Genomic DNA, 26,522 nt, shown 5'->3' on the forward strand with positions numbered 1-26,522 from the left:
GACAGAAGTTTTGGATCAAGCTGATATTCATTTTTTACCTTCATTCGGGTTCATGTGACCTTATGAACAGGTTGGATGGCCAAATAACCATCACGATGGGGCCTACGATGTTTTAAACATGTTGGATGGCAAATAACTCAATCACCACTGTTTAATGTGGTGTGGTCCACTGGAGCATTCAATCTGCCTCTTTTTTAAGATCATGCCCCTAAAATGATCTATCAAAATGGATGGATGGCGTGGATAAAACATATTTAACATGGCGGGCCCTATATAGCCCCTAATAGGTCTATCCGTCTCTTACTAGGTAATGGCGAAGGTAGCAGATTAGCTATTTCCTTGTAAGAGGTTAGTGGCCAGTGGGTGTTAACCTTACTATGTGGGGCCCACCTTGATGATTGTTATCCATATCCACGCCGTCCATCCTTTTTCTTAGCTCATTTGAGGACGTTATCCCAAAATTTATGCAGATCCAAATATCTAGTAGACCACACCACTGGAAAAGGTGGTGAATAACTATTAAAAGCTTTTTGTAGGCCACACAAGTTTTGGATAAATCCAATCTTTGTATTTTCCATTCATTAATTTTTTTTCTTGACCTTATCAATAGGTTGGATGGAAAATAAACATTACAGATCTGCTTGAAGTGGGCCTTGGGAAGTTTTTAATGGTGACTATTCAATCATCATTGTTTCTTGTGGTGTGGTCCACCTAAGATTTGGATATGCTTAATTTTTAGCAACTTGTCCTAAAACGTGTTGGAAAAACAAATGGACAGAGTGGATATACAAAATGTCATCAAGGTGGGCCCTATGGTGGGAACACCCACTAAGTTGTTACCTGGGTAACACCTAATCCGTGCCCTAGCGAACTTGGGTGAGTCCCCCAACCAGCAATGTGGGTGGGACTCACCCAAGTAGGGCCCATCTTGATGTATGAATTGTATATCCACGCTGTTCATATGTTTTTTCAGCTTATTTTATGCCATGGTCCAAGAAATAAATAAGATAAAAGTTTTAGGTGGACCACAGTATAGGAAACAATGATTAATGATCATTGAAAACCTTTTGTAGGCCACAAAAGTTTTACATCAAGGTAATATGTGTTTTTATTTGTCATCCAAATCTATATGACCTTATCAATAGGTTGGATGGTCAATAAACATTACAGTGGATGCCAGGAAGCTTTTAATGGTGGAAGTTCAATGAACACTATGTCCAATGGTGTGGTCCACCTGAAATATTTGTTGGCTTCATTTTTGGGCCCATGTCCTAAAATAATCTGGAAAAACAGATGGACTGTGGATATACAATGAACAATGAACAACAGATGGACAAGGAGGATATTGAATATAGTTGTCTTAGTTCAATGGGACGGCGCATAGCTTAGACCCTATACAAAGGAAACCTATTATGTGCACTTTTTTTTTGAGATTTTATGATTTAAAAGTATGTATTAAAGTCTTTTTTAATAATCCCTAAAGTTTCATTGAAAAATTCAACCATTTTCCCAATGTTTCCCCATGTTTCCCATAGTGCGATAAATTATGTGATACAAACGATATATCCCATGAGATAACCGATACGTATCTATATCCCAAGGGTGTGATACATTGCGCGATACCGATATTTTGAACACTGCATATACATACAACAAAAAGAAGACGGGAAAAAAAAAAACGATGGTTTACCCCTTCTTCAGATGTTTCCAAAATGGTCCATTCAGCTTTGATTCATTGGATCCAAGTAAAATCCTATGTTTTGATCCTCAAGGTAGGCCTTAATCTAGTCTAAGATTAGTTTCTAAGCTTCCTCTATAGCTAAATTAGGATTCAGAGTCCCTTAACATCCCTGTTGTAGAATCCACTACCTTTGGCAGGACCACCTAGTCGAGTCTATGACGACCGGGGTCAATCTCTTTGGTTGCCCCCATCTACTGAAGACGAGATCTCCATTAGACAACCAAGGTCAATTCATGAAGTTGTCGCCACCCCTGCAAAGCTCTGCACAAGGCTAAATTATAAAGCAAGGGGTCTTTATAGCTGCTATCCTCTTAATCTCTACATGAGGATAATGCAGATGGCAGAATTTGGAAGAGATGAAGAGGGGGAAAAACTAGCATACAAAAGAAGCAGGATACTCTATGCATGTGGGTATTGATGAGACTATTGAGTTTGGTGATAATTCAAATAGAGATGTGACGATGGCGAGGAGAGAGCCTACACACCGCTCAAGAAGATAAAGAGTGTCATCACATGTTTGGAGGGAGGGGAGCCGTTTACGACATAGAAGGGGCAGCGGAGTGATGAGGCTGAGGTTGGGAGTGCGAGTCAAGGTGTGTTTGGTGGTTTACGGCATGGTTTAGCTGACAAAAGACTGCACGCACTTACCCCGCAACTAATGCTATGAATGTGGTGGGGCCAAGGAGACCCTCACGTGATCCAATTCTGTTTATGAAGAAGACAACAAAGTAGATGTGGTTAAAACAAATATAGAATACAATTACGGTTGAGAAGCTTGGTAGGGCAGTAGCCATACATGGCAATATAGCTGCAAATGTTGCCAACTCCTATTGGCAAGTGGAGATAGACGCAGAAATGTACAGGAAGAAATGTATAGGAGCAGAGATGAGAGAAGCAAGGGTGTATGTGGCCACCTTTAGAGCAATATGACGGAGAAGAGGACACATTATCATGTGCGATGGTTGGACTGACCTAACTAAACGTAGTATGATAAACTTTATGGTGTATTGCCACTTGGAAATAGTGTTCCATAAATCATTTGCATCCGAGGCAACTAAAAATAGAGACTATATTTTCAATCTTATTGATATGACAGTGGATGAAATTAGAGAGCAAAATGTTGTGCAAGTTGTTACCAATAATGAAGTGTCATATAAATTAGTGGGAAAAATATTGATGGAGAAGCAAAAATATATATATTTTTGTCACCATATGCCACTGGTGCAGGCCCACGGCCCACCTAGGCTCACGACCCACCATAGGGCCCAATATGTGCTGATTTTTTGAATGTTTATTTATAATGGGGCCTAAATCAAGGATTGCAATTTACAATTTGTGGAAGATATGGGGGCTGATTTAAGGATGTAATTCAAGATATGAGGGCGATGTGATCAAAGATATGGGGCTAATTTAGAGATGTAATTGAAAATTTTAGGACTATTTTCTATATTTGCTTTTACTACTATCAAGCTTCTACCATTTAGGTAGATTAGCCTGATTTGAAGTCAACCATGATATGTAATTAGGATTATTTTCTTCCTTTTTTTTTTTTTACTATTGTTAAGCTCTTACCATCTTAGGTAGATTAGATTAATTTGAAGTCAACTATGATTGATTTGAAATCAATGTCTTAGCTGGGGATTCTCATTAGAGATTCACTTAAGAATCTAGGTCATTGACAAGGATGTCCAAAATTTACACAGTTAGGATTTTATATGTGGGTGTGGGATGATATGAAGCAATTTAAGTTGTGGCAAACACACAATGTAGTGCAGTCATCTATAATGGGGTTGTGGGATCAGAATACTACGCAACACCTGTTTTAGGCAGCGCATAAAACAGCCCATGCTCTATGGGACCTACCATTTTATACGTGTGTGAGTGTGAAATCCACTCCATCCATCAGGTGGGCTCTTCTAGATGCTAGGACCTAGGGGGAAAATCAGTTAGAATCACAAGTCAAGCCGGCCATACCATAGGGAAAAATGGGGATGGCTGGTGTAGGAGGAAGTAGCTATTCCAATATTTTTCCAAGTGTAAATTTCTCTAAAGTATTCCAAGAGAAGAAGATGATATCAATAAAGTTCTCTCCCTCTGTACTCTAATATTCTTGTGAGTGTACTTTTGCCCATTTCTTTGCTATTTGGGTGTTGAGATCTCATTGACTCAGGCTACACCATTTTGATATCAAAGTGGGTGATCATCGTAGAACTGTCAACTCTACATCATCTCCTAATGACTTTGAAGGCAGTGGCATAAGAAGAATTTGTACGAATAATCCAACTAATCAATACAATCGCAAAAGCGACATGCGGTAGGCAATCTCACCAATCAAGTGAGGGAGCTCTGGCGTGGAGGAAATCTGGAGACTTAAGTTGGAGCACATGGACACGTAGGGAAAGGTCCCTACCAAGGTCCAACTAGCAACGAGTAGCACTGGTTTATGAAGACACCAATGATCAAATCCTTAGATTATTGGAACTTGACAGAAAACCCAAAATTGATGTAGAAATTCCAGAAATGAGGAAGAGATTTCACAAAGTCAAAGGAACAATTAACATATGAAATGATCGATGCATTAACATTGGCCCTACACCTTAATTCACCAATGGATCAATTGAGGGATCCACTAATAGTGGCAGTCACATTTATAGACATGTGAATGGGTCTCAAGTGTTCGAAATATTAGTATTGTGTTACGTATCGCATCCTTGGGATACAGATACGTATCAGTTATCACACAAGATATATCATTTGTATTGGGTAATTTACCGCATTTTTTGGGAAACATGGGGAAACATTGGGGAAATGGTTGAATTTTTCAATGAAACTTCAAGGATTGTTAAAAAAGACATTAACACACTTTTAAATTATAACATCTCCAAAAAAAAAAAGTGCACATAATAGGTTTCCTTTGTATAGGGTCCTAAGCTATGTGTTGTCTGACTGAACTAGTGTAACTATATTCAAATTGAATGCATAACATTTAGAGTGTATGTGATGATCGTTTCATCAAACACTCCTAAAAACTTCAAAATTAGTCTCAATTGACAGCTGGTTGAAGGGAAATTTCGAAAAAAAAAATAATTTCTTATTAAATTTTTATTTTCCAGAAATTGACAAGGACTTGACAAATCAGTGGATCAACACTCATACATGCTTGATTTCATGTTTGGAGTACAACATTGCAAGCAATTTGGGAGAAATTGGGAAAATTTTGAATTTACCCCAAATCGGACCACCTACACTCAAATTTCGAAATTAGAGGGTTTGTGATGATCATTTCATCAAATATCTCCTAAATACTTCGAAATTAGTCTCAATTGACATCTAGTTGAAGGAAATTTTCGAAAAAAATATAGAGAATATGAAGAACCAATGGATATCGAAATCAAAGCTCCAACTCCATGATTTTTCATACAAAACATGAAGAACCAATAGATTTATAACCATTTGATACTAATTTAACATTATTTCAACAAAAAAAAAAATCCGAAATTGAAAATGCTCACTGGATCGAACATGTGGAATATATTGACACTACTGTGCGTTTCGTATCGCACAGGTGGGATACAAGATATATCGTGGAATATACCAGCCGATATCGTCGATATTTAAAACATTGGGTTGAGAATCTCAACCCTTAAATTAAAGCACCTATGCAAAAGATAACAATTGCATGAAAAATGGACAAATATTGCAGGAAACACAAAGAACTTTAAAGTTACAAGAAACAAGTTGGCACCCACAAAAACACAAGAGAAAAGGACATCATCTACAATGGACTCTAGAAAGGTTATGCCGAGCCGACGCTTCGGATGCACCACTAACTTCCACTAAAATAAGAAGATTTGTCACGGAGGTGGTACAATTCCAAAGGTTGAGATTGGTTTACAACTTGAGGACAAGTTCTTTCAAAGCTGGGGAGAATTGATGCAAGCCCATGGCCCACTGTAGGGGCCAATGATAATCAAGATTTGCTTTTACTATTTTTAAGCTTTTACCATCTTAGGTAAATTAGATTGATTTGAAATCAATTATGTTTGATTTGAAATCAATCTCTCTTAGTTGGGGGATTCTCATTAGAGATTCACTTAAGAACCCTATAAAAAAAAAAGGAATTTAGTGTAGGAAGTAATCATTCCAAGTTTTTCTAAGTGTGAGTTCTCTTAAGCATTGTAAGAAGAAATTTGATATTAAAAAGTTATTTCTCCCTCTCTACTTAAATATTCTTGTGAGTGTAATTCTTGTCCACTTCTTCGAAATTTGATGTCAATATCTCATTGACTCAAAAACGAGGTTGCACCAAGTACTCTTTATCAATAAAAAGTGCTTAGGGAACATTTAACAAACGTGTTTTGGTGTGAATTGTAAAACAGTAAGTCATTTGGGAGATGTGAATTGAAATCTAATTACCACCGAATCGATGCTTTTAAAATCTCAAAGGATGTGATTTCAATCACATTTACTACTGATTCCTCCAACGGTCCAAAATCTTACCACTGGGGAGATGGTTTTTAAAATAGCTAAGTGACACAAAAGTAGGGCCTAGGCCCAAGTGGGCCCCACCATGATGTTTAGTGAAATCTACCTGATCCTGACCACTAAATGCATTACCCCACACTAGTCCCATGGCACAAAATCAACCCATTCTATGATTCAAGTGGCCCATGCAAAGAGAAATAGTTGGGAGAGGGACACTCACCCTTGATTTTACATGGCCTAGTACGATGATTACATGAATCTACTCTGACCATTAGATGCATCATCCTAACTTAGGTCCAGGGCCAAAAAATCAGGTTCCCCTAGGCTTTAGGTGGGCCACACCAAGGGAAACAGTTGCGAGAAGGTCGCCTAACCTTGATTTTTACATGGCCTGTGATGTTTACGTCAAATCCACTTCGACCATTAGATGCGTGACGTGTTATCCCGAGTTAGGTCCAAGATCTAAAAATAAGGCCGACCTAGGCTTCAGGTGGGCCACACCAAATAAACAATTGGGAGAGGGAGGTCCACCCTTGATTTTTTTTTTTCAAGGCCCATCATGATAATTATACGAAAGCCACTCCAACCATTAGATGTCAAACTAAAATTTATGCCTAGGGACAAAAAATTAGGCACAATCTTGATTTAGGTGGGCCACACAAGGGGACAATTTTTAGGGTAAGCGTTATCTTGTACACTATTTCCAATCATGTGGTACACTTGAATCATAGATGTGGCTGAATTTTGGGCCTTGGGCCTAACATGGGGTGATGCACCTAGTAGTCCGGGTGGATTTCTCATAAACATCACAGTGGGCCCATGCAAGAATTCGTAGAATCCTATCTAGTTGGAAAGAACACCAGCTTTGAAAATCATTCCATTTCATTCTATTCACCAAACACAATTTTTGGATTCCAATGGATCCCAATTATAGGCTGCCAAACACAGATGAGAAATCTAATTCACATGGATTCCATGATAATTGTGATTTGGATTCCAACTCATATACCAAATATGAGCTACCAAACAAGCCCTAGTTACTTCATTTGTGTTACTTTTTCTTATTCTTTTTTTGTTTTCCTTTGACAGCATAGCACTTTATTAAAGAGAGAATCAATAGAATTGACTAATGGGTGAAATTTTAAAATGCTTTAGAATCATGTTCAGAGTATCCCGATGCACTAGTCCCAAAAAGTGGGATCCACGTTCAGTGATCTAGACTATCAAGCTGATGGTCTGTCATAGATAGGGATGCCCAACGGAACTCCCCATGTTGGCTCATCAAATCAACCATGGGACATCCTGCATCCAATGTGGCGCCTAGCAGACGCATAGATCATCAAACCATGGGCTCATTTTTACCAATTTGGCATGTCAGGACTGATAATTCCTCTATAAAAAAGAACGATTTTTCCAGGAAAAAAAAAAACACATAAAATTAAAAAATAAAATCAGGATTCCAATTCAACTCACCTGGACCGATACCCTCCAATTATATCCCCTTCGTCATCCTCGCTGTCAATCCCCTCGGAATCTGACCCACGTCCACTCCCACCCCCTTCTTCCAAGCTCCTCCTCCTCCGCAAATTCCTCCTCCGGTACTCCAACCAGACGAGGACAACATGGACCCCGCACTGGAGAGCGTATCCGATGATCCAGATCCTGATCGCGGTGTTCGGGCGCTCCCTGAGGGTGGACCCCAGCATGATGACGGACACGAGGGCGAACGCAAGGTTCCAGGCGATGTCGAGGGCGACAACAGGCTTCGAGTATCCCCAGTCGGCGCGCCGCTCCTCGAGGTGGAGCGCCGCGGTCTCCCGAACCAGCATCGACGGGCCACGACGGCCGCCGGTGGCCCGGTTGAGGAGGAGAGCGAGGGTGGTGGCCCTGGGCGAGTCCGAGGTGGGCCGGGGCGAGTCCGAGGTGGGCCCGGGGCGGAGGAGCGGTGTGGACGAGGGGTGGTTTGATGAGGTTTCTTCCATTTTCTAGGGTTTTTAGGATTTTGGGGATTCGTTTTTTAGGAAGGAGGGATGGAGAGTTGGAAGAGACGAGAAATGGCTGACATTTTCTTCCTTTTTTAAGGGTTTGGGGGGAGTTTTTTGGGACTTTTTTATGGGATTATCTCTTAATGCGTCTTGACTGTTTGTTTGTTTTCCTGTCTCTCCGTTGAAAGGTAGATCGAGCGCGTTTCCTGTTTCAACTGATCTCACAAGATTGCTGGGGCGATTCGCGCGAAGAAAGATTGAAGAGGACGCCACATATTTAGATACTCCACGGACCCACCGTGATGTTTGTGTCATAATCATGGTGTCCATCTGTCCCTCCACCTATTTTTAGAGCCCGTTTGATGCGTTCCATTGGATTGCAGCATTGCATTAGATGGAATTAACATTGTTATTACAAAATAATTATAATTATTATTAGAATATACTATAGTATTTTAACTATCTAATCATAAATTTGGAATTAAATTCTACAAAAAAAAAATAATAATAATGGTACTGGCCGAGTCAACTACTCGGATATTATTTTTGTAATTGATTTGCTAAATTTTAAGAACTACAACTAATGCCAGCCATGTCTATTCATATACAACTCTAATATCATATGTAAAACATACATATGTGTGTATGTGTGTGTGTGTGTGGACTTTGTAGATAAAAAACATTCATCAATGCAAGGTCTAAGGATATAATGGATTTTGAAATCTGCTAAAACTTTATTATATTTTTTGAGGGAATATTTGAATTAATCTAATCATTTCCATTATCTCGAAACATTGATGAAATTTATATGCTACCTAATGCAACATAACATTATATAATCCTATGTTCCAAACATAATAAGCCTGAAATTAAACATATCCAAAACGCAAATGTACTTCGTAAAAGCTATGAGAATAGAAAACACCTACCGTTAAAACCATTTTAAGTTACCTTGTAATGCTAATATGCCATCTAAAATATACCATGTGTTCATACGTAGCAGTATACCTAACCTTCTCGTGTAATTTCAGGCTCACATGGTGATTGGTTTTACTCCTCGTGCCACCTAAAAAAATTACATTACTGCTTACAAAAAAAGAATAGAAAAGAGATCAATCAATGGTTTGAAATTCCTCGAGGCTGTTTGATTTTCCATGATGGTATTTACTGGGGAAATAAGTACTTATTACTTTCTTACTTGTTTGAAAATGGATGAATAATTTCACCTAGAAAATCAGTCTAAAAATATTGACTTAAATTTGTAGGCCCCACTATAATGTGTATAATATATTTGTATTGTCCATCTTTTTTATTAGAATATCTCAAGGAATGAGCCAAGAAATGAGACAGATCCAATGCCCAGTTGGCCAAAATGAAAGGAAACAATGGACATAATTTGTCAACCGTTGAAAGTTAGTTCTTTTAATAGGCCCACATTGAGGTTTATTTACCATCTAACTCGTTCATAAGGTCACATAGACATGGATAAGTGAAAGACATAAATATAAGCTTGATCTAAAACTTATGAGGGCCCCAAAAAGTTTTTTATAACAGGCATTCGATTCTCACAATTTCACGTGGTGTGGTCTACCTGAGCATTGGATCTACCTAATTTTTGGGCTCATGCCCTAAATTCAGCTGGCACAATGAATGGGCGGTGTGGATGAGCCACACACATTATGGTGGCCCCCATATTTATTTTGCAAATTTCTTGATTTAAGTGTTTAAAAAATAATTGATCAAGCCAGCACTGGGAAAGATGCCGTCATTAACTTGGTAAATAATAATTAGCAGGTAATTACATTTGAGCCAGAAAATCAAACAGCACTAAGAGAAAATGATCCTTCACTCAAAATAGTTGGAATGGTAAGACTCAGCATTGTAATAGGCTAGGTTTTTCTCGATACTTTGGGCAGAGAATGCATGATGTGGGGAGAGATGATATGGCAAGTTGATGTATCAAACAGAACCACTACCACGGATCTAGTGATGGCACTTTTTTAAAAATGAAAATTATAAATATTAGGCTTTAAAATGGAAAATACCTTACGGTGTCTACGTTGGTAGGATTGCCTAACGAACGGATCCGATCTAGCCCACGTGAGCCTTATTTTCACGTGTGTGGAGAAGCACTTTCAAAGGGCAAGCGAGCGTGTACTACCATCACTTTCAACGAGAAAGAGATGACGCACATGAACACATACGGTATATCCTCTCTGCGCGTGTAGTCTGTGCATTGTACTCGAAATCAAAATGTCACGACCTCAGCTGGCCCATAGTTCGAAAATCAAATTAATCAGACAATCCGTCCCATCACTTCTCTGCATGGAAGTTGAAGAACATTGATTGACGGATAGGATTATCCGATTGTTATCCGTTCCTTCCACCGTATGGTTCGCTACATGGAGGGCTCCGATTTCCCACTTACGCCTGTCATGTTTACGGAGCATTTCCGTTCGCAAGCGCAACGGTGGTTGTGAAGGTGAACGGACCTCGGAAGGCCGAAGGTGCCGACGTGGCTTTCATATGAGATATGAATCATCCATTAGGTGGGCCATACAGTGTTTATTTATTTATTCTGAAATTGCAAGCCATGCATCATGTAGGCAGTCGTGTGTTTTGGATATGAACCGTTGGTCACCCTTACAATCATGCATTTTGCTCGTACAATACAAGAGAGCGGATTGCATGTGCCTCGGCACAGAGATTCGAGATATACCTGTGCAGGGAATGCGTGGGGTCCATAGAGATGTCTGTCATAAATCAACTCCGTTCATCTTTTTTCAAAGACCACAATATGACATTGGTATAAAAATCAGGCAGATCCAAAACTCAGGTGGTCCACCAATAATGAAACAAAAAGTCCACCAATAATGAAACAAAAAGTCCACCATTGAAACCTTCTTGGAGCTGACCATGACGTTTATATGCCATCCAAACCGTTCATATGCTTATTACCACTCAGATAAACTGTAAGAATAAACATCATCCTTACAAAATAACTTCTGTCACTCTAGGCATTGAATCCCTACTGTTTCATGTGATATGGCCCAAATGGTATTGGATATGCCTAATTTCTAGATTACCACCATATTGTGGTCTTTAAAAACAGATGGACGGAGTGGATTTGTCACAGACATCTCTGTGGGCCTATATAGCCTCGGCCACAGGTATGTCTCCGTGTGTCTGGGAACATGCAATCCGCTCTAACAGTACAATACACGTGACGTAATTAATGAGCCAGACAGAATTCCTTCTGTACCAGGGCATGTTAACTGTCCAGGGGGAGCGTATTGCACGTGACCCGGGCTTTTGAGATTTCTCGCGCCTGTGGCTGTACGGGATTTGTCGGAGAGATTTCAGTAATAAATCCCTGTGGTAATTTAGGGCCCGTTTGGCCGAGTGGATTGGATGGAATTGAATGGTATTAGGAGGATAGCATGAATTTTTAGGTAACGTTGGTGTTGTCAGTGAACTGTCTTAAGATCCATGGGATTGATATATGCCTGAATTGCTACACCAATTCTGTTCGGCATGCCTGGCCAATTCTGGAATTTAACCATCCTATTCCTCAAACCAAATACGTCCCAACAAATTTGAGTAGATTAGGGTAGATTTGACGGGATTTAAGGGTACTGATGATGTTGTCAGTGGATGGTCTTAAGATCCATGAGATTGGGATCAAATCACTCAGTCTGATGCTTGGCCAATCCCCAAATTTAGCTTCTAATCCCTCCTAATGCCATCCAATCCCTTTCAATCCGCCTGGCCAAACAGGCATTTAAAGCTCACGTACGTGAGCCACACGAATAAAATAGTAGGAATAACAATGTTCACCTTTAAAACATTTCCGCAGCTGAACGTGATGTTTATATGTAATCCAAGCGTTCATATAATTATTACCATTCAGATGAACTTTAGGAACAAGTATCCATCTTGATGCAAAACTTCTGTTATGGTGTTGCGTTCAATCTTCACTATTTCGTGAAGTATGGCTCACGTAAGTCTTAGACATGCCTGATTTTTAAAATCCCATCATATCACGGACTTTCAAAACAGATTTGATGGAATGAACTTGTCATGAACATCTCTATGACTCACACAACTCCAGCACGTGGCTATCTCTTTGCAAGTCACTGGCAATCTGCGACGGATTTTTTAAGAAAGCCTTTTGGAATGCTGATACAGCCCCTAGAGACGTTTTGAGAGATCTACTCCATTTAAACCTTTTAGAGCTCATTTTAAAATATGTTATAAAAAATGAAGTGGATCTAAACTCAAGTGTGTCACCGGAGAGAGAGAGAGTTGGGGAAAGAAATTCCTATCGTTGAAACCTTCATGGCTCCACCTGGATGTTTATGTACTATCCAAACCCTTTATAATGACATTACCACTAGGATGAAGTGAAAATATTTAAAAAAATTGCCTGATAGAAAATTTTGATGGCCACAAGAATGTTTCAATGATTCACACTAAATCCCTATTGTTTCCTCCGTGTGACTCACTTAAGTTTTGGATATACATTATTTTTAGTCACATGTCTTAAAATGAGCTCTCAAAATGGATAAATGGGGTGGATTTCTCACAAACATCTCGATAGTCCCCATCCAACATCCTTGAAAGCCTTTCACTGGAAATTCCCTTTTTGGGAAGCGGATTGGCTGGTGTACCACACACCAGCGACATAGCAGGTGTGAGCATGTGTCGTGTGAAGATGAGAGCATAGCAGGTGTGAGCACGTGTCGTGCGAAGATGATAGCTGACACTCCTCGAGCTTGGAGTCGTATGAACCGTTTAAAAGAGATCAAAGTTACATGAGCCTCAAAATGATGTATTTATTATATCCACGCCATTCATCCATTTTGCTAGATCATTTTACACCATGATCCAAAAAATGAATTATATCCAAAGATCAACTGGACCACACCACAAATAGCAGCGGGGGAATGATTTTCACTGTTAAAACATTCACAAGGCCCATGATATCGTTTATTTTCCATCCAATCTGTTCATTAGGCCACAAAGACTGGATGAAGAGTAAAAACAAATATCACATCAATCCAAAAACTCATGTAACCCTTAGAAGGGTTTCAATAGTAGATGTTCAATCCCCCACTGCTTTTTCAGTGTGGTCCACTTGATCTTTAAATAAGCCTCACGACCATCTTGCCAAATGGATGTACAGTTTGGATATAACACACACCTCATGATGGACCCAAAGAACGTATTGACGTCAATACACCAGGTAGATAGCTGCTATGTGGTACACCAGCCAATCCGCTTCCCCCCTTTCTATCGGCGCCCGACTGTCCGTCATGACTTCGGCGAACGGCGAGCCACATGAGAGCAGGACCTTTGATCGGCCAGACTCAGTCTCAACAAAATTGAAAATTTGAATAGGCCCAAACTGTTAACTCCGCTCGAACAGTTCAAAAATCCAGGCAAAGCCAACCAAAAATTATAATAATAATAATAATAAATAAATAAAAATCTTGGGTGGAACTTTCATAAGTTCCATCCCGTCCATATGTTACACTGTCTCATGTTACAGTGTCTTGTGTTAATCGTTGAAGCCAAAAATCATGATAATCCCAAACTCAAGTAGACCCTAACATAGGAAATAGTTTGGATGAAAGACCTACCATTAGCTTTGTCTAGGACCCACCATGGTGTCTACATGTCATCCACTCCTTGTACCCGATAGGCTTGATCAAGGGAAAAGGAATTGCCAAAAATCACTGTATTCCAAAACTTAGGTGGACCCGACCAAGTGGATTTAGAGTTTTTGGTTCTTCTTGTGTGGCACACTCGAGTGTTGGATAAATCTCAGTTTTGATATCAAGGCCTCAATAAGGGATGGCATATTTAATGGACGACATGGATTTTATGCATGTTAATTTGTTTTTGTTTGACATGGCCCATTGGCTCACTTGTAAGCAACCAGTAACAGGTGGGTCCTAGGCATTTTTCCTCTAAAATTCTTCTTCTTCTTCTTTTTCAAATTTCTCTCTAAACTAAAAAATTATAATTTAAAATCAACAAGAATAGGATTAGATGAGTCAGACCTACAATGAGTATAACCCCTGCATCATCCAAACTGGTATATTACTCAATCTAATGGAAGGCATTTTTTAATTTATTTAATATATCCTAAATAATACTTGTTGAAGTCAAAATTTGAACTTCCCTCCACTCGGATATTCGCACTCTGAGCTGCTTCAAGGCCCTGAACCTGCACAACAGTGATGAGTAAAGGTGGTTTTGGTTTGAGTAGGAGACCCTCCGATGCCTAAGTCAGGTCAAAGGAATCTGAGTCTAAGTAGTATGATAGAAGGAGAGTGTGAGATCTTGCATACCTGTTTACTTCTCACAAGATGCTATTTATACCTTATCGCCTAAGGTGAGCATGCTCGTATAACTTGGCGCATCTTAGGGCATGATGGGTATATCCGTCTAACTAGGCGCATCTTGGAGCATTTGCCTCATCTTACGGGTGATTCGGCTACCCGGTCATTGCATGATTGTGCCGAAGTAGGCGGTTGAGTAACTGTCGCCAATCGTGTGATAGTGGGACACTTCACAGCCTTCCTCATTAGTGGATCCTGGTCCGACTCCTAAACCGAGCACCTCGGCATCAGATCGCTCCGAGCCGACAGCTTCAACCTCGGACCATTCCAGGATTCCGCTCTAACCTTGAAACGAACTGACTCAACCTCAGATCATGCCATCCGTGACCTCAGAACATAACAGTCGCCGACTCAGATGTTCATACAACTCCGAGCTTAGTTTTATGCCTTGAATCGGCTCTGGATAGAGGTGCACATTTTTGACTCGATCAGGGGGTTCCGACCTGATCAGACCCGATCAGGCCCGTTCCGAACAGAACTAACGGTCAAGATCGGGCCTGATCGGGTTGGAATTTCCAGATCCGTTTCTATTCGGGTCGGGTCCGGATAGCCCTATGTCCGGACTGACCCGACTCGTATACCCGACCCGAATGTACCCGACCTGACCCGACCCGAATGGCGGGTGGGTGCTATAAAGGATCTTTTTCAGTTTTTTTTACCCTAACTTTTCTAACCTCGTTTTTTCTTACTGCCTCTCTATTTCCCCTCTTTTCTTACCCTAACCGCACCCGAACAACGGACGAGCGCTGCTGCCCGACGTTCTGCTGCCTGCCCGACGGACAATCTTCTTCCTCTCCATTCTCCTCTTCTTCTTCAACGTCCGTTCTGCTACCTGCCCGTCGCCCGATGCCAGTCTCCTCTCCTCTTCCTTGATTGAATCAGGTTTTGGTGAGGATTCTATTTTGAATCTTTGATAGTTTCTTCTTATAAATCCTCTTCTTATTTCTTCTTATTCTAATAAATCCCTGACTATGGAGTGAATCTGATGCATGTGATCTGCCTTATATTCACGCCGTTCATCTGTTTTGATAGATATCCACGCCGTTCATCTGTTTTGATAGATATCTACGCCGTTCTTCCAGTGTCAAAGGACACACCAGTGTCCAAGTTAGGGATAAAATTCCTTTTATTATCCACACCAGTGTCAAAGGACATACGGCGCAAAGCGTCTACTCGTTTTCTTTTTCTTTTTTTTTTTTTGGTACGACTAAGCGGTTTGTTAATCTCGGCCACTTGTGGTGTATGGCAGACACATGATTGGAAGTAGAGCCTATCAGTCTAGTTAGGGCATTATGCATTAGTCAGATAAATTAATAATCAGTGGCTATAAAATATAGGCAGGTGCTCAGGGGAATCTGTTCTGAGAACGATTGAGTAAGTATTTGTGGCACATGCGCGATTGGCATCTCGCACGTGTCGCTCATCAGATGGGCCCACCCATGAACATGATCTGGTCAAAAAATCAGGTCAATCCATTCATGGGGTGTGATGCAGCGTATGAGAAGGGTGAGTGGATTAGGTGAGACCCCGACCTCACCCAAGACGGTGCTGCCCTTACCCTGAGGCCCACCTTGATGTATCTATTCTGTATCCATGTCGTCCATCAGTTTTTACAGATCATTTTAGGGCATGATTCCAAAAATGATGATTCAGTGGTTGGCCGGCATATATGACTAGCTTAGAAGATAAAATAAAGAGCAATTCCAAAAGATGATATCCTGTTTTAGTTGATAATTATTTAGCTACTCTAAAAGTAGCCCATATGGAAATGGATCCGTAATTGTGATCTTTTCTTGTGTTTGGTTCCGTGGAAGTATTTAGAAATGGTTTCAAGAAAAAGAGGTGTTTTTTGTTTTCTCCATAAAACCTAGCTTGTGAACTCCAGGGAAACATATTCCTTCCCAACGGTCTAATTTTTTTAAATTCCCTCCCTCCCCACACCCAAACACAGTGTCCAAAATCCTTAGATTATTAGTTTCTCAATACCTATCATAATTAGCAAAATATCTTTCTCATAGAATGATTCCTAGATTCCAAGGAGGCAAACAACCATAGAATTTTCATCACTTCATCTGGTTTATGCATGCAGGGTTTTGGGTCTTGTTGCCAATCATTATAACTGATAAGACATGATTACCTTATTTTGCTATTATTGCTATTTCCACTTCTGTTTGTTTCATGGAAAAAGACATGAAAACTCTCTCTCTCTCTCTCTCTCTGTTTTTTTTTTTTTTTTGGTTTTTTTTTTGGTTTTTCGTGGAAGCACATCATATGGGTTGTATTCTAGTCAATGGCATCTTAGGTTTTTGCCTGCTGGTCACTAAAATTGAATTATGGCTATGGCAATTACCTATTTGATTCTAGATTATGAAATATCTATTAGAGTTGCAGTGTAGTTGATATATCTGAAAACTAGCTTTGAATGTTTTAAGTTACAGCTGAGGTAAAGTGAGAGCAATGATTGTAGTTGATATATCTGAAAACTAGCTTTGAATGTTTTATCTTGTCATGTTTCTTTAGAATCTTCAAATTTGCCAAGTTTTAGTGATGGACTCAGTTTATTGCTAGTGCTATAGATTTATCTCAGGACCAAGGAAAATTTTACTTTCTTGAAGAAATTTGTGAAATTTTCAGATGCAGTGCTCAATTTCTCATGGTGGATTGATTTCTCTTTCGAAGTGTTAGCTTTTTAACATTATTAGAGAGTTTTTATTTTAATTCCTGGGTTGTACATGTGCCAAGGCATATCAAAATGTACAATGTTCCACATTCACAGGTAGTAGTCACTAGGTTGAGCATGATTAAGGTCATTGAATTGTTGGAATTGTTGTGTCGTGGCCCATTGATGCAACCAGATGGTTACAAATGCTATTAGATCAAAGCTCAGCTACTTGATCAGATATCAGGTGCAAATTAGGATAATCTAACTGTCCTGATCAAATTCACATGTCTAAATCATATGTCTAGATTCCTGCCTTCCATACTATAGATCTGGATCTCTTCGAAGGGTCCCAGTTGTCTTAGTTGGTGATTTGGACTAGATTAAGGGATAGATTAAATATACATATCAAAGGATTCATTTGGATTTTGTGGTGCACCCACCATGCAATTGAATGCTTGTAATTGAACAAGCTTGTGAAGGAACTAGTGTTTAGCCAATTGGTTATTAAATTAATTTCTAGTGGCTTTTAATAAGGGAATTGACCAAATACAGCTTCATCAGTGCATTTTGGGTGTTATACCATAGATTAGGGGCTGACCCCAAATAGTTGGTTTCAGTGACTTCTCACCCCTACTCAATTTTCTTAGAAGCAGAAAAATCAAGCTGATACTCTGTTCAAATGAGCTAGGTAAAATCATTTTCAAAATCATGAAGATATTGTATAACTTGCATGTCTAAAGGTGCTTGTAGGGCTAACAATTGTATAATTAACTAATTGTATTACATTGCTTCTTCGCTTTTCTCATTATATAGTTAGCTTAATATGTATTACATTTTTTCTTCTTAAATTATTATTGTGACTTGTTGGTTTATAGTTGTGACTTGTGATTGTTATTTGTAAGTTAGATAATTAGTTACCTGTTTGAAGATTTCTATGTGTCCATACATAGATATGGTGTATTTTTGGTGGCATAGAAATCGCTCAAATTGTCCCATTTTTGGACAGTTCAAGGTTAAATGGATAGTATGCTTTCATATAACATATTTAAATGTTCATCCTAATCCGTGGTCCATCTCCTCGTTTCTCTCTAGATATGTTTCTTTCGTTTCGTATCCAATGCCAAATATCTTTACATTACTTTAGATATTTGGCATTAGAATGTAACGTAAGATCAACTTATCTGGAGATGCATGGGGAGATGCTGCCGGATTTTCGGCGTGGATGTTTAAATGGGAATATGAAAGTATTGCAATCCATCTAACCTTGAATGGGTAACTAATTTAGGATTTAATTGTTACTTGTAAGTTAGATAATTAGTTATCCGTTTGAGGATTTCTATGTGGCCATACATAGATATAGTGTGTTTTTGGTGACATAGAAATCGCTCAAATTGTCCCTTTTTGGACAGTTCAAGGTTAGATAGATAGTATACTTTCATATAACCTATTTAAATGTTCATGCCTGATCCGCGGTCCATCTCCTCGTTTCTCTTTGGATATGTTTCTTTCGTTTCGTATCCAATGCCAAATATCTTTACATTGCTTTAGATATTTGGCATCGGAATGTAACGTAAGATCAACTTATCTGGAGAGGCATGGGGAGATGCTGCCGGATTTTCGGCGTGGATGTTTAAATGAGAATATGAAAGTATTACAATCTATCCAACCTTGGATGGGTAACTAATTTAGGATTTAGTATAACTCTGTTAGCATTAGATTGCTAATGCTAATATGATTTAGTATATTTCAACTATCAGATGGAAAGCGAGGGTCTTTCCAATACCCTGTCCCCGGCCCTTGGTGGTCGATCAATTACGTCACCGATGATCCTTGAAGATGAAGGATTAGGTGTTGAACATGAAGAGGTGCCCGTCGACATGGTTGATACTAGTACCACATAGTCACATGTTGCGGGAAATACAAAAAAGAGGTCGGCAGTATGGAAAGATTTTGAAGAAGTAACCCTGAAGAACGGCCAAGTGAAGATGCAATGCAAACACTGCAAGAGTCAGTACACTAAGCAAGCAGATGGTTCGACCACAATATTGAAGAAACATCTAGCAAAGTGTCTTAAAAAAATAAGAAGTGGGCTAAGGCAACAAACACTTTCATTTTCGCAATCTGCAGGGGGTCCATCAGTGTCCATCTACAAGTATGACAAAGAGTCAGTGAATGAGTGGACGACTAAGTTAATTATTTCAGATGAAAGACCATTTCAGATGGTAGAGAGTGTTGCTTTTGTTGGACTAGTCAAATGCCTTAACCCCATATACGAGAAGGTCTCTCGTACAACAATCAGGAGGGTGTGTATGAAAATGTATGAAGGCGAGAAGGTCAAGTTGAAACGAGAGTTAGCCACGATTTTTCAAATTAGCCTGACATCAGATTTGTGGACGGCATCCAATCAACGAAAGGGGTATATGTTCCTAACTGCTCACTACGTTGATGCTAAATGGAGGCTTTGCAAGAGAATAATAAACTTCCGTTATCTTGCGCCTCCTCATAGTGGTTTGATGATTTCAGACTGCATACACAGATGTCTAATGGAGTGGGGAATTGAGAAGAAGATTTCGATAATTTAACTAGACAATGCCTCTACAAATGATAGCGTGATAATGATTTTGCGCAACCAGTTTAAGGCCACTGGTGACTTGTATTTTGGTGAAAAGATATTTCATGTTAGGTGTTGTGCCCACATCCTAAACTTGATTGTACAAGAAGGCCTTAAAACAATCGATCCCACGATCGAAAATATAAGAGAGAGTGTGAAGTACATACGGGGGTCACCTTCACGATTACATGCATGGAATGAGATCGTGAAGCGGTTGAATTTGTCAACTCAGAGAACAATGAAGTTAGATGTCACGACACGTTAGAATTCAACTTTTGAAATGTTGGATTCAGCGATAGCTTTGAGACCTGCCTTCTCTCACTATGCGAAGTGTGATAGTGCGTATATTTGGCTACCTTCTGAAGATGACTGGTCAAGAGCTGAATCAGTTCATAAGTTCCTTTCTGTTTTTTACAACAGCACGAAGAAATTTTCAGGCTGCAAGTATCCAATAACAAATATATTTCTGCCTGAACTTTGGAAGGTAAAAGATGCCTTGTGTAAAAGTAGTAGTGGACAAGACTTTTTACACTTCATGACCATAGGTATGCAGGTAAAGTTTGATAAGTATTGGTCTGAGTGTAGTCTGTTAATGGGTGTTATGGTTGTTCTTGATCCCTGGTACAAGATGTTTATGGTTGGCTTCATATGTAATAGGTTGTATGGTGTGATGGGTGTTGCTGAGGCTGAAAAGATTTCTAGTGCAGCCAGTGAATTATACAATTTGTATGCGTGTGCCGCAAAAGAACATTCTCCTCATATGGGTTCTAGTTCTGCTATTGATGAATCGCAAGAAGACACGATAGATGATTTCATGTCTTACTATACACAGTTGAAAGGGACTCAAGCACAGATGCATGATCAGAACTTGAAGAGTATCTCAAGGAGGATATTCTAGTTCTAAACAAGGGCGATGATTTTGACATTTTGGAGTGGTGGAGGACGAGATCTGGTAAGTTGCAGTACCCTGTGCTCTCGTTAATGGCACGCGATATATTATCAATTTCAATTTCAACGGTGGCTTCAGAATCCGCTTTTAGTACCGGGAGTAGGGTCGTAAGTTAGTATAGAAGCTCACTTACACCTGAATCGGTTGAAGCGCTCATTTGTACTCAGGATTGGTTGCGTCCGATGTGGGGGAAAGAGACCTCTATTGATGAGGAGTTCGATGAAGAGGAGAGTGATAAGATTAAAGAGACAGTGCCTGCAGCTGCAATATGATTTTGATGCCTTATAATTTTGTTATATCATGTTATTTGTAATTTTGTTAAAACAGTTACATTGAAGTTTTATGGTTATGTTTTATGGGTGGATGAATATTTCTCTTTTTTCATTAATACTATTCAACTAGATAATGTTGTTTAAATCTTTTATTATATTGTTAGGTAATTGCGTTCATTCATAACTCTTTTTTTTTGTCCTAAGCTAACCAGATATACAATAGATATGTCATCGGAAGATGATGCATCGGCGGATATTTGGGATTATGGAGTCCAAACCTACTCCCAGGATGGAAAGATAAAGTTGAAATGTAAGTTGTGTGGAAAACAGTTTGTCAACAAAATAAATCGACTCAAATTACATTTGACTTGTCAGGAAGGAGATGCCGCACCTTGTAGCAAAGCTTCTCAGGAGGTCCGAGATTTATTTGGAGCCATTCTCGATTCTAATACAAAGACTTCCCACACCCCTCACCCTGTAACTACAACCAATACAACTAACCAAAGAATATATAGAAGTAGGCCTCTTATAAATGAAGAAGGGTTTAACAGAGGAACTACAACTGCCTCTAGCTCTAGTTCCAGGCCTTCCACAACCACCATTAGTAGAGAAGAGGAACAAGAGAAAATTTCAAGGGAGCAAGAAGAACGAGATTATAAAGAGGCCATCAAAGAAAGCATGCAAATGACATACAGATCAAGAAGTACCAGACAACAACATCCACCTCCGAGACAACATGATACTGAAGCAAGCACAAGTAGACCATCAAAGTTTGTTAAAAGTCTTGCAACATTTTATAGGCTATTGGGAATCCCGTATAAATCGGATCATAAAAAGTGTCTAAAAAAAGTTCTTGCATCTGTGAATGACGACGATGGGAAGGGATCCCTACCATCCGATTCAGCAGAGGTGAACGACCATTTTTTGGACACATCCAGCTCGGAGTCACCCAAGAGTTCTCCTGCAGTTGAATCAGTAAAAAGAGAACTGAAGGATGAATCTGGCGACGAAGGTGGAGGTAGAGGAGGGGGTTACTATTATGGACAAGGTTCATTTAGTTACATGCCACAAAGGCATTCATCATATAGAGGGTTTTGAATGTATGAAAGTTTTACCTAATCTATATGTCAGTATGTACTTGTTAAGTTTTTTTACTTTTGATTTTGGACATGATGTTGGACATGGTTTATTTACTTTCGAAGTGAAGAATGTTCTTTCGTTTAGATGCTAGTTTGCTTTTCTGGCCTAATCTTTTTCTTGTTCTTTCTTTATTATTCTTTAAATTTTGGCTTAAAGTGTGTTTGGTACCAAATTTCATGAAAATCTGCAGTAATGTTGAAACCTCTTCCAAAAAATTTGAGTGACGCTTAGAAATATTCGACTTGGATGAGTAAGCTTTGTTGAAATAAGATCTATTTTCATTAAATATATCATGATATTTTCATGAAATAATGGTGCAATCGTAACACATTGTCTTCTCTTTCAAATTTGAAGAACTCATTCTAGATTTCAAAGAGATATTTAAGCTTGGGAAAACATATCAGGTGTCAGATATGCATAAGTTCCTTACACATGAGTATAGAATATAGATATGTGGTTAGGCGTTTGAGTTGATTTGTAATTATCACTGAAAATTGTCTCTGGACTTTGGGTTTGGGTTTTATGCTATGCCTGATACAAATACTAAGATTGCATTTAGTTGCAAAATTGAACTGAAGTTAGTCTAATGAGGTGACAATCACTAAACCTTAACATTTGTTTATTAAAAAAAATTGTAATTACATCATTGGGATGGAGTTGAATGTGATGCAGCTACTATTGGGCCCTACTTGTTATAAATGCTTGGAAGCAGATTTACTCATATATGTTTGCTATTTACTCATATTACATGATTTTGCTGTTACAACGCGTTGTTTATTTCGCCTTTCGGACCACAATAAGCTAACAACATGTTAAAAATCTTGCCCTCATCAAATGCATACACAACACAGACCTTTAGGCTTTAGGGGCCCTCTCACACGAACCCCATGTGTTTACACGTGCATTCCAACCCATACATCTGTATGGGTGGGGGCTTCAGTTGTGACGCATTCCAACCCAAATCTTTTGATTTGTAGCCTTGTTAGCATGCCATGGAAGGCAAAATCCTTGGTGTAAGAAAGCACCTTTGATGCATAAGGGAAGACATGCCTTTAGTTATTGATATGGACCAAGTAGATATTCTAAAACAAGCACTGGCCTTACCTTGGAATCTTTAGTAGAAGAGAAGAAAAAAAAAAGGTGAGAGGAAGAAGCTGACCTTAGTAGGAAATGGGTGGTCATGGTTTTGTGAACTAAGTTGGCTTTTGTGAATTAAAAGTGATTTGTTCAAACTCTATGAGCTAGTAAGATGTGCAGCTGGTGCATCTTTTAATGTGGATTTGGTGGCTAAGGACCTGTTTCTTTCACCAGTTTCTGGTGTAATATAAAGGAAATGTTCAATGGTTATAAATTACTTTATATATCTCCTAACAGAAAATGCATTTTACTGTCAAGTCCTGTGTTTGGATTATCGACAGTAAACTTGTAATGATAACATTTTTGTATTACTGTACAGTAAAATTGCAATGATAACACTTTTCCTTTCACTAATCAGGGTAATTTCCAAAACAAGGAAGCGAATGACCGAAAGTTCATGTACAAGCTTTTGGCTTTGCGAGTTTGATTGAATCACTTTCAGCTCTTTCTTTTGGGGTTATAAATAAGCTACCACTAAAAGCCTTACATGTTGCAGAAACGACCAATAACCTTCCCCGTTGTAGAAAAGGAGCCAGACAATGAGCCGAAGCAAATTTCTCGTCCACTAGAAGAAGGTAAGCATCCTGAACTCATCTCCATCAAGGTCACAACCGGTAAGCTTAACCTACAAACGAGATTTGTGAGGCCCACCATAATGCGTACATGACAGCCAAGTGCCAACCCATCCGTTGCAGGCACTCCCCCAAGTTTTCCTTGGAGCCTAAAAATCAGGCTAATGCAAAACTCATGTCAGCCACATGATGCAAAACTCCCTATGTTGGATTGTTCCCTCTTTTCATGATTCTTAAATGATCTATAAGAGGGAACTTATATGCCTTCCTCCCCAAAAAAGAGCATTTATTGACCATCTAAAAAGCTATACAGGAACTTTTGCTCTTTACCAGAGTGAGTCTAAACTTAGAAGATGTGTTTTACCAAGGTGACTCTTAATCTTAGAAAATGCTAGTTACCATAGTGACTCTAATTCCTCCCTTACTCCCATCTCTATAGCAGAGAACTTTCATTTGCTAGAGGAAAGGATTCAACCCAAAGGCCCTTACAAACAAATAGAGTATCCATGAGTCCAAACTGCAAATAAGCAAGGCAATAATCAATCAACAGACAAGACATGCGTGAATTTTCAAACAACTTCCTGTTTCTTTAACAAGAAATGCATTTCAAACAACATGGCATGCACTTTATGCTTCTTTAAAAGCATGACACAGCTTCCCATCCAAATTAAGTGATCATAACATGTTATACAGGACACATATGATATGAGAAACAATGGAATACCCAAAGTACAGAATGTAAATTCCCTCTATAATGGAGAACAGAAAACAAAAGGCACTGATCAATTGGCCAAATCACCAAAACATGAACCACAATCAAAGATATGCATGTCTATCTGAACATAACTATTTAAGAACAGAATGTGGATTGCCTCAACAAACAGCACAGACCTGAGAAATAATAAAATAGTCAACAAAGATTGTAGAATGCCTCTACAAAGGACTGTTTGATTGTTAAAACCACCAACGCATGCATGATATGTGAACATTAGAGTATTTAGAATAGAAACTATTGATGAATGCACCTCCTTAGAATTGAATTGCTGGAGCCTTACATTCTTCATAACATAAAATTGCTCATGTTTTCTTTTATTTCATTTTCTAGTTATTTTTAAACAGCATATTGGGGCCAATGTCCCTAGGAATATCAATTAAAATTGGTGCACGATTTGGCTGATTTTTAGGCCTGTGGACCACTATAGAATGGCATCTAATTGATGGGGGTGGATGTCTATCACGTATCATGGCGGGGCTCACAGAACTCAAACTCATGAGAAGCTACCATGATATCGACCACATGGTACCATTTCCCTATGTGTGCGTGTGCATGTGTGTAAGGCAAAAGTTACAATCCACCCAACTGATAACTTCCAATTTAACAAGTGTAAAGTCATCTTGTGTGTGTGAGAGAGGCAAAAGTTACAATCCACCAAGCAGATAACTTCCAACCTAATCAAGTACAGAAGACAACCAACCCATCCAGTAGCTTGGCCCCACCAGTCATATTGACTCTTGTATTTTGCTATTGATTAATGGCTAGACAGTTTCTATGGTGTGGTCTACTCAATGAATGGACGGCTGATTCTTGCATGAGGAGATTTGAGTGGACTGTAACTTGTACTCCACACACATACACAAAGCATATTCAGTTTGTGCCTTACCCGATGAATGGCCCAGATCTCTGACACCTGTGTTCTACACAGGTGTATGTGATGCGATATTCTGTCCTCATTAACGTAGAAGCACCTAAGAAACGTCCAAAGTAGAAATTCAAAAATGCCAAAAATGGCTTAAATTTGCAACGCCCAAACAGACACTTAATTGCTTACCAGACCAAAATCTGAATGGGCCTAATTTCAGAAGCCCATGAGTTGTAATTTCAAATCTTGAGCTCTGTCATTTTTGTCAAATGCAAATCGTGCACCAAAATAGAATGCCACAAGAAAATAATGGATCCTAATCTGGCCCAATCCGATCCGACTCGATTTTCCTGATCGAGTCGGACTCGGATTGGTCCAGGGGAGCAGGTGTTAGGATCTGATCGAGTCATATGACCCGGACTCGGTCCAGAATCGGTCCGAGTTCGGGTCAGGCAATGCAGAACTCGGACCTAGTCGAGTTGGACCCAATCCGATTCGACTCGGTCCGATGCCCAGCTCTAGCTCTGGATTATCTCAGACCTCGAAGCCGAGGCGTCCATGGTCTTCCTACAACAGAAGCCCCCTACTCTTCAAGTTCGGACACGGACTCGGAGAGTAAGTATATGCGGAAGATTGGTAGTTTCCTCCGTTGCGGCCCCAACGCGTACAGCTGTAATCATGGTTTTCATATTCAAAAGGATACGTCCTCGGGGCTTTCTGTCCACGGGTTATCCTCAAACAGACGCGTGGCGACAGTTAGGATCTCGAATCATCAGAGACATTATGAGGGACCGCCACGTAAGTCACGAAGGACGGCTAAGCGACACTTCCACTACTCGAAGCCCGTCGCCCAAGGCTAGGAGCACGTGACTTGGCAGTGCTCAGACCAATGGCCTCCAGCCACATTTCCTCCAATTTCGG

The 26,522-nt window shown here is 39.5% G+C and overlaps 1 protein-coding gene across 1 annotated transcript in view; it reads right to left on the reverse strand.

Annotated features, from left to right (window-relative positions):
- LOC131228218 (E3 ubiquitin protein ligase RIE1) overlaps positions 1–8,412 on the reverse strand; it is a 41,069-nt gene extending 32,657 nt beyond the window's left edge. Inside the window, exon 1 of the mRNA XM_058224108.1 lies at positions 7,700–8,412. Within this exon, the coding sequence (XP_058080091.1) occupies positions 7,700–8,208 (509 nt within the window). The 5' untranslated portion in view covers positions 8,209–8,412. The remainder of the gene's footprint in view (positions 1–7,699) is intronic.
- Between the last annotated feature and the right edge of the window lie 18,110 nt (positions 8,413–26,522).

This window comes from Magnolia sinica, chromosome 15 (assembly GCF_029962835.1).
Source record: "Magnolia sinica isolate HGM2019 chromosome 15, MsV1, whole genome shotgun sequence".
In the NCBI taxonomy this organism is placed as follows: domain Eukaryota; kingdom Viridiplantae; phylum Streptophyta; class Magnoliopsida; order Magnoliales; family Magnoliaceae; genus Magnolia; species Magnolia sinica.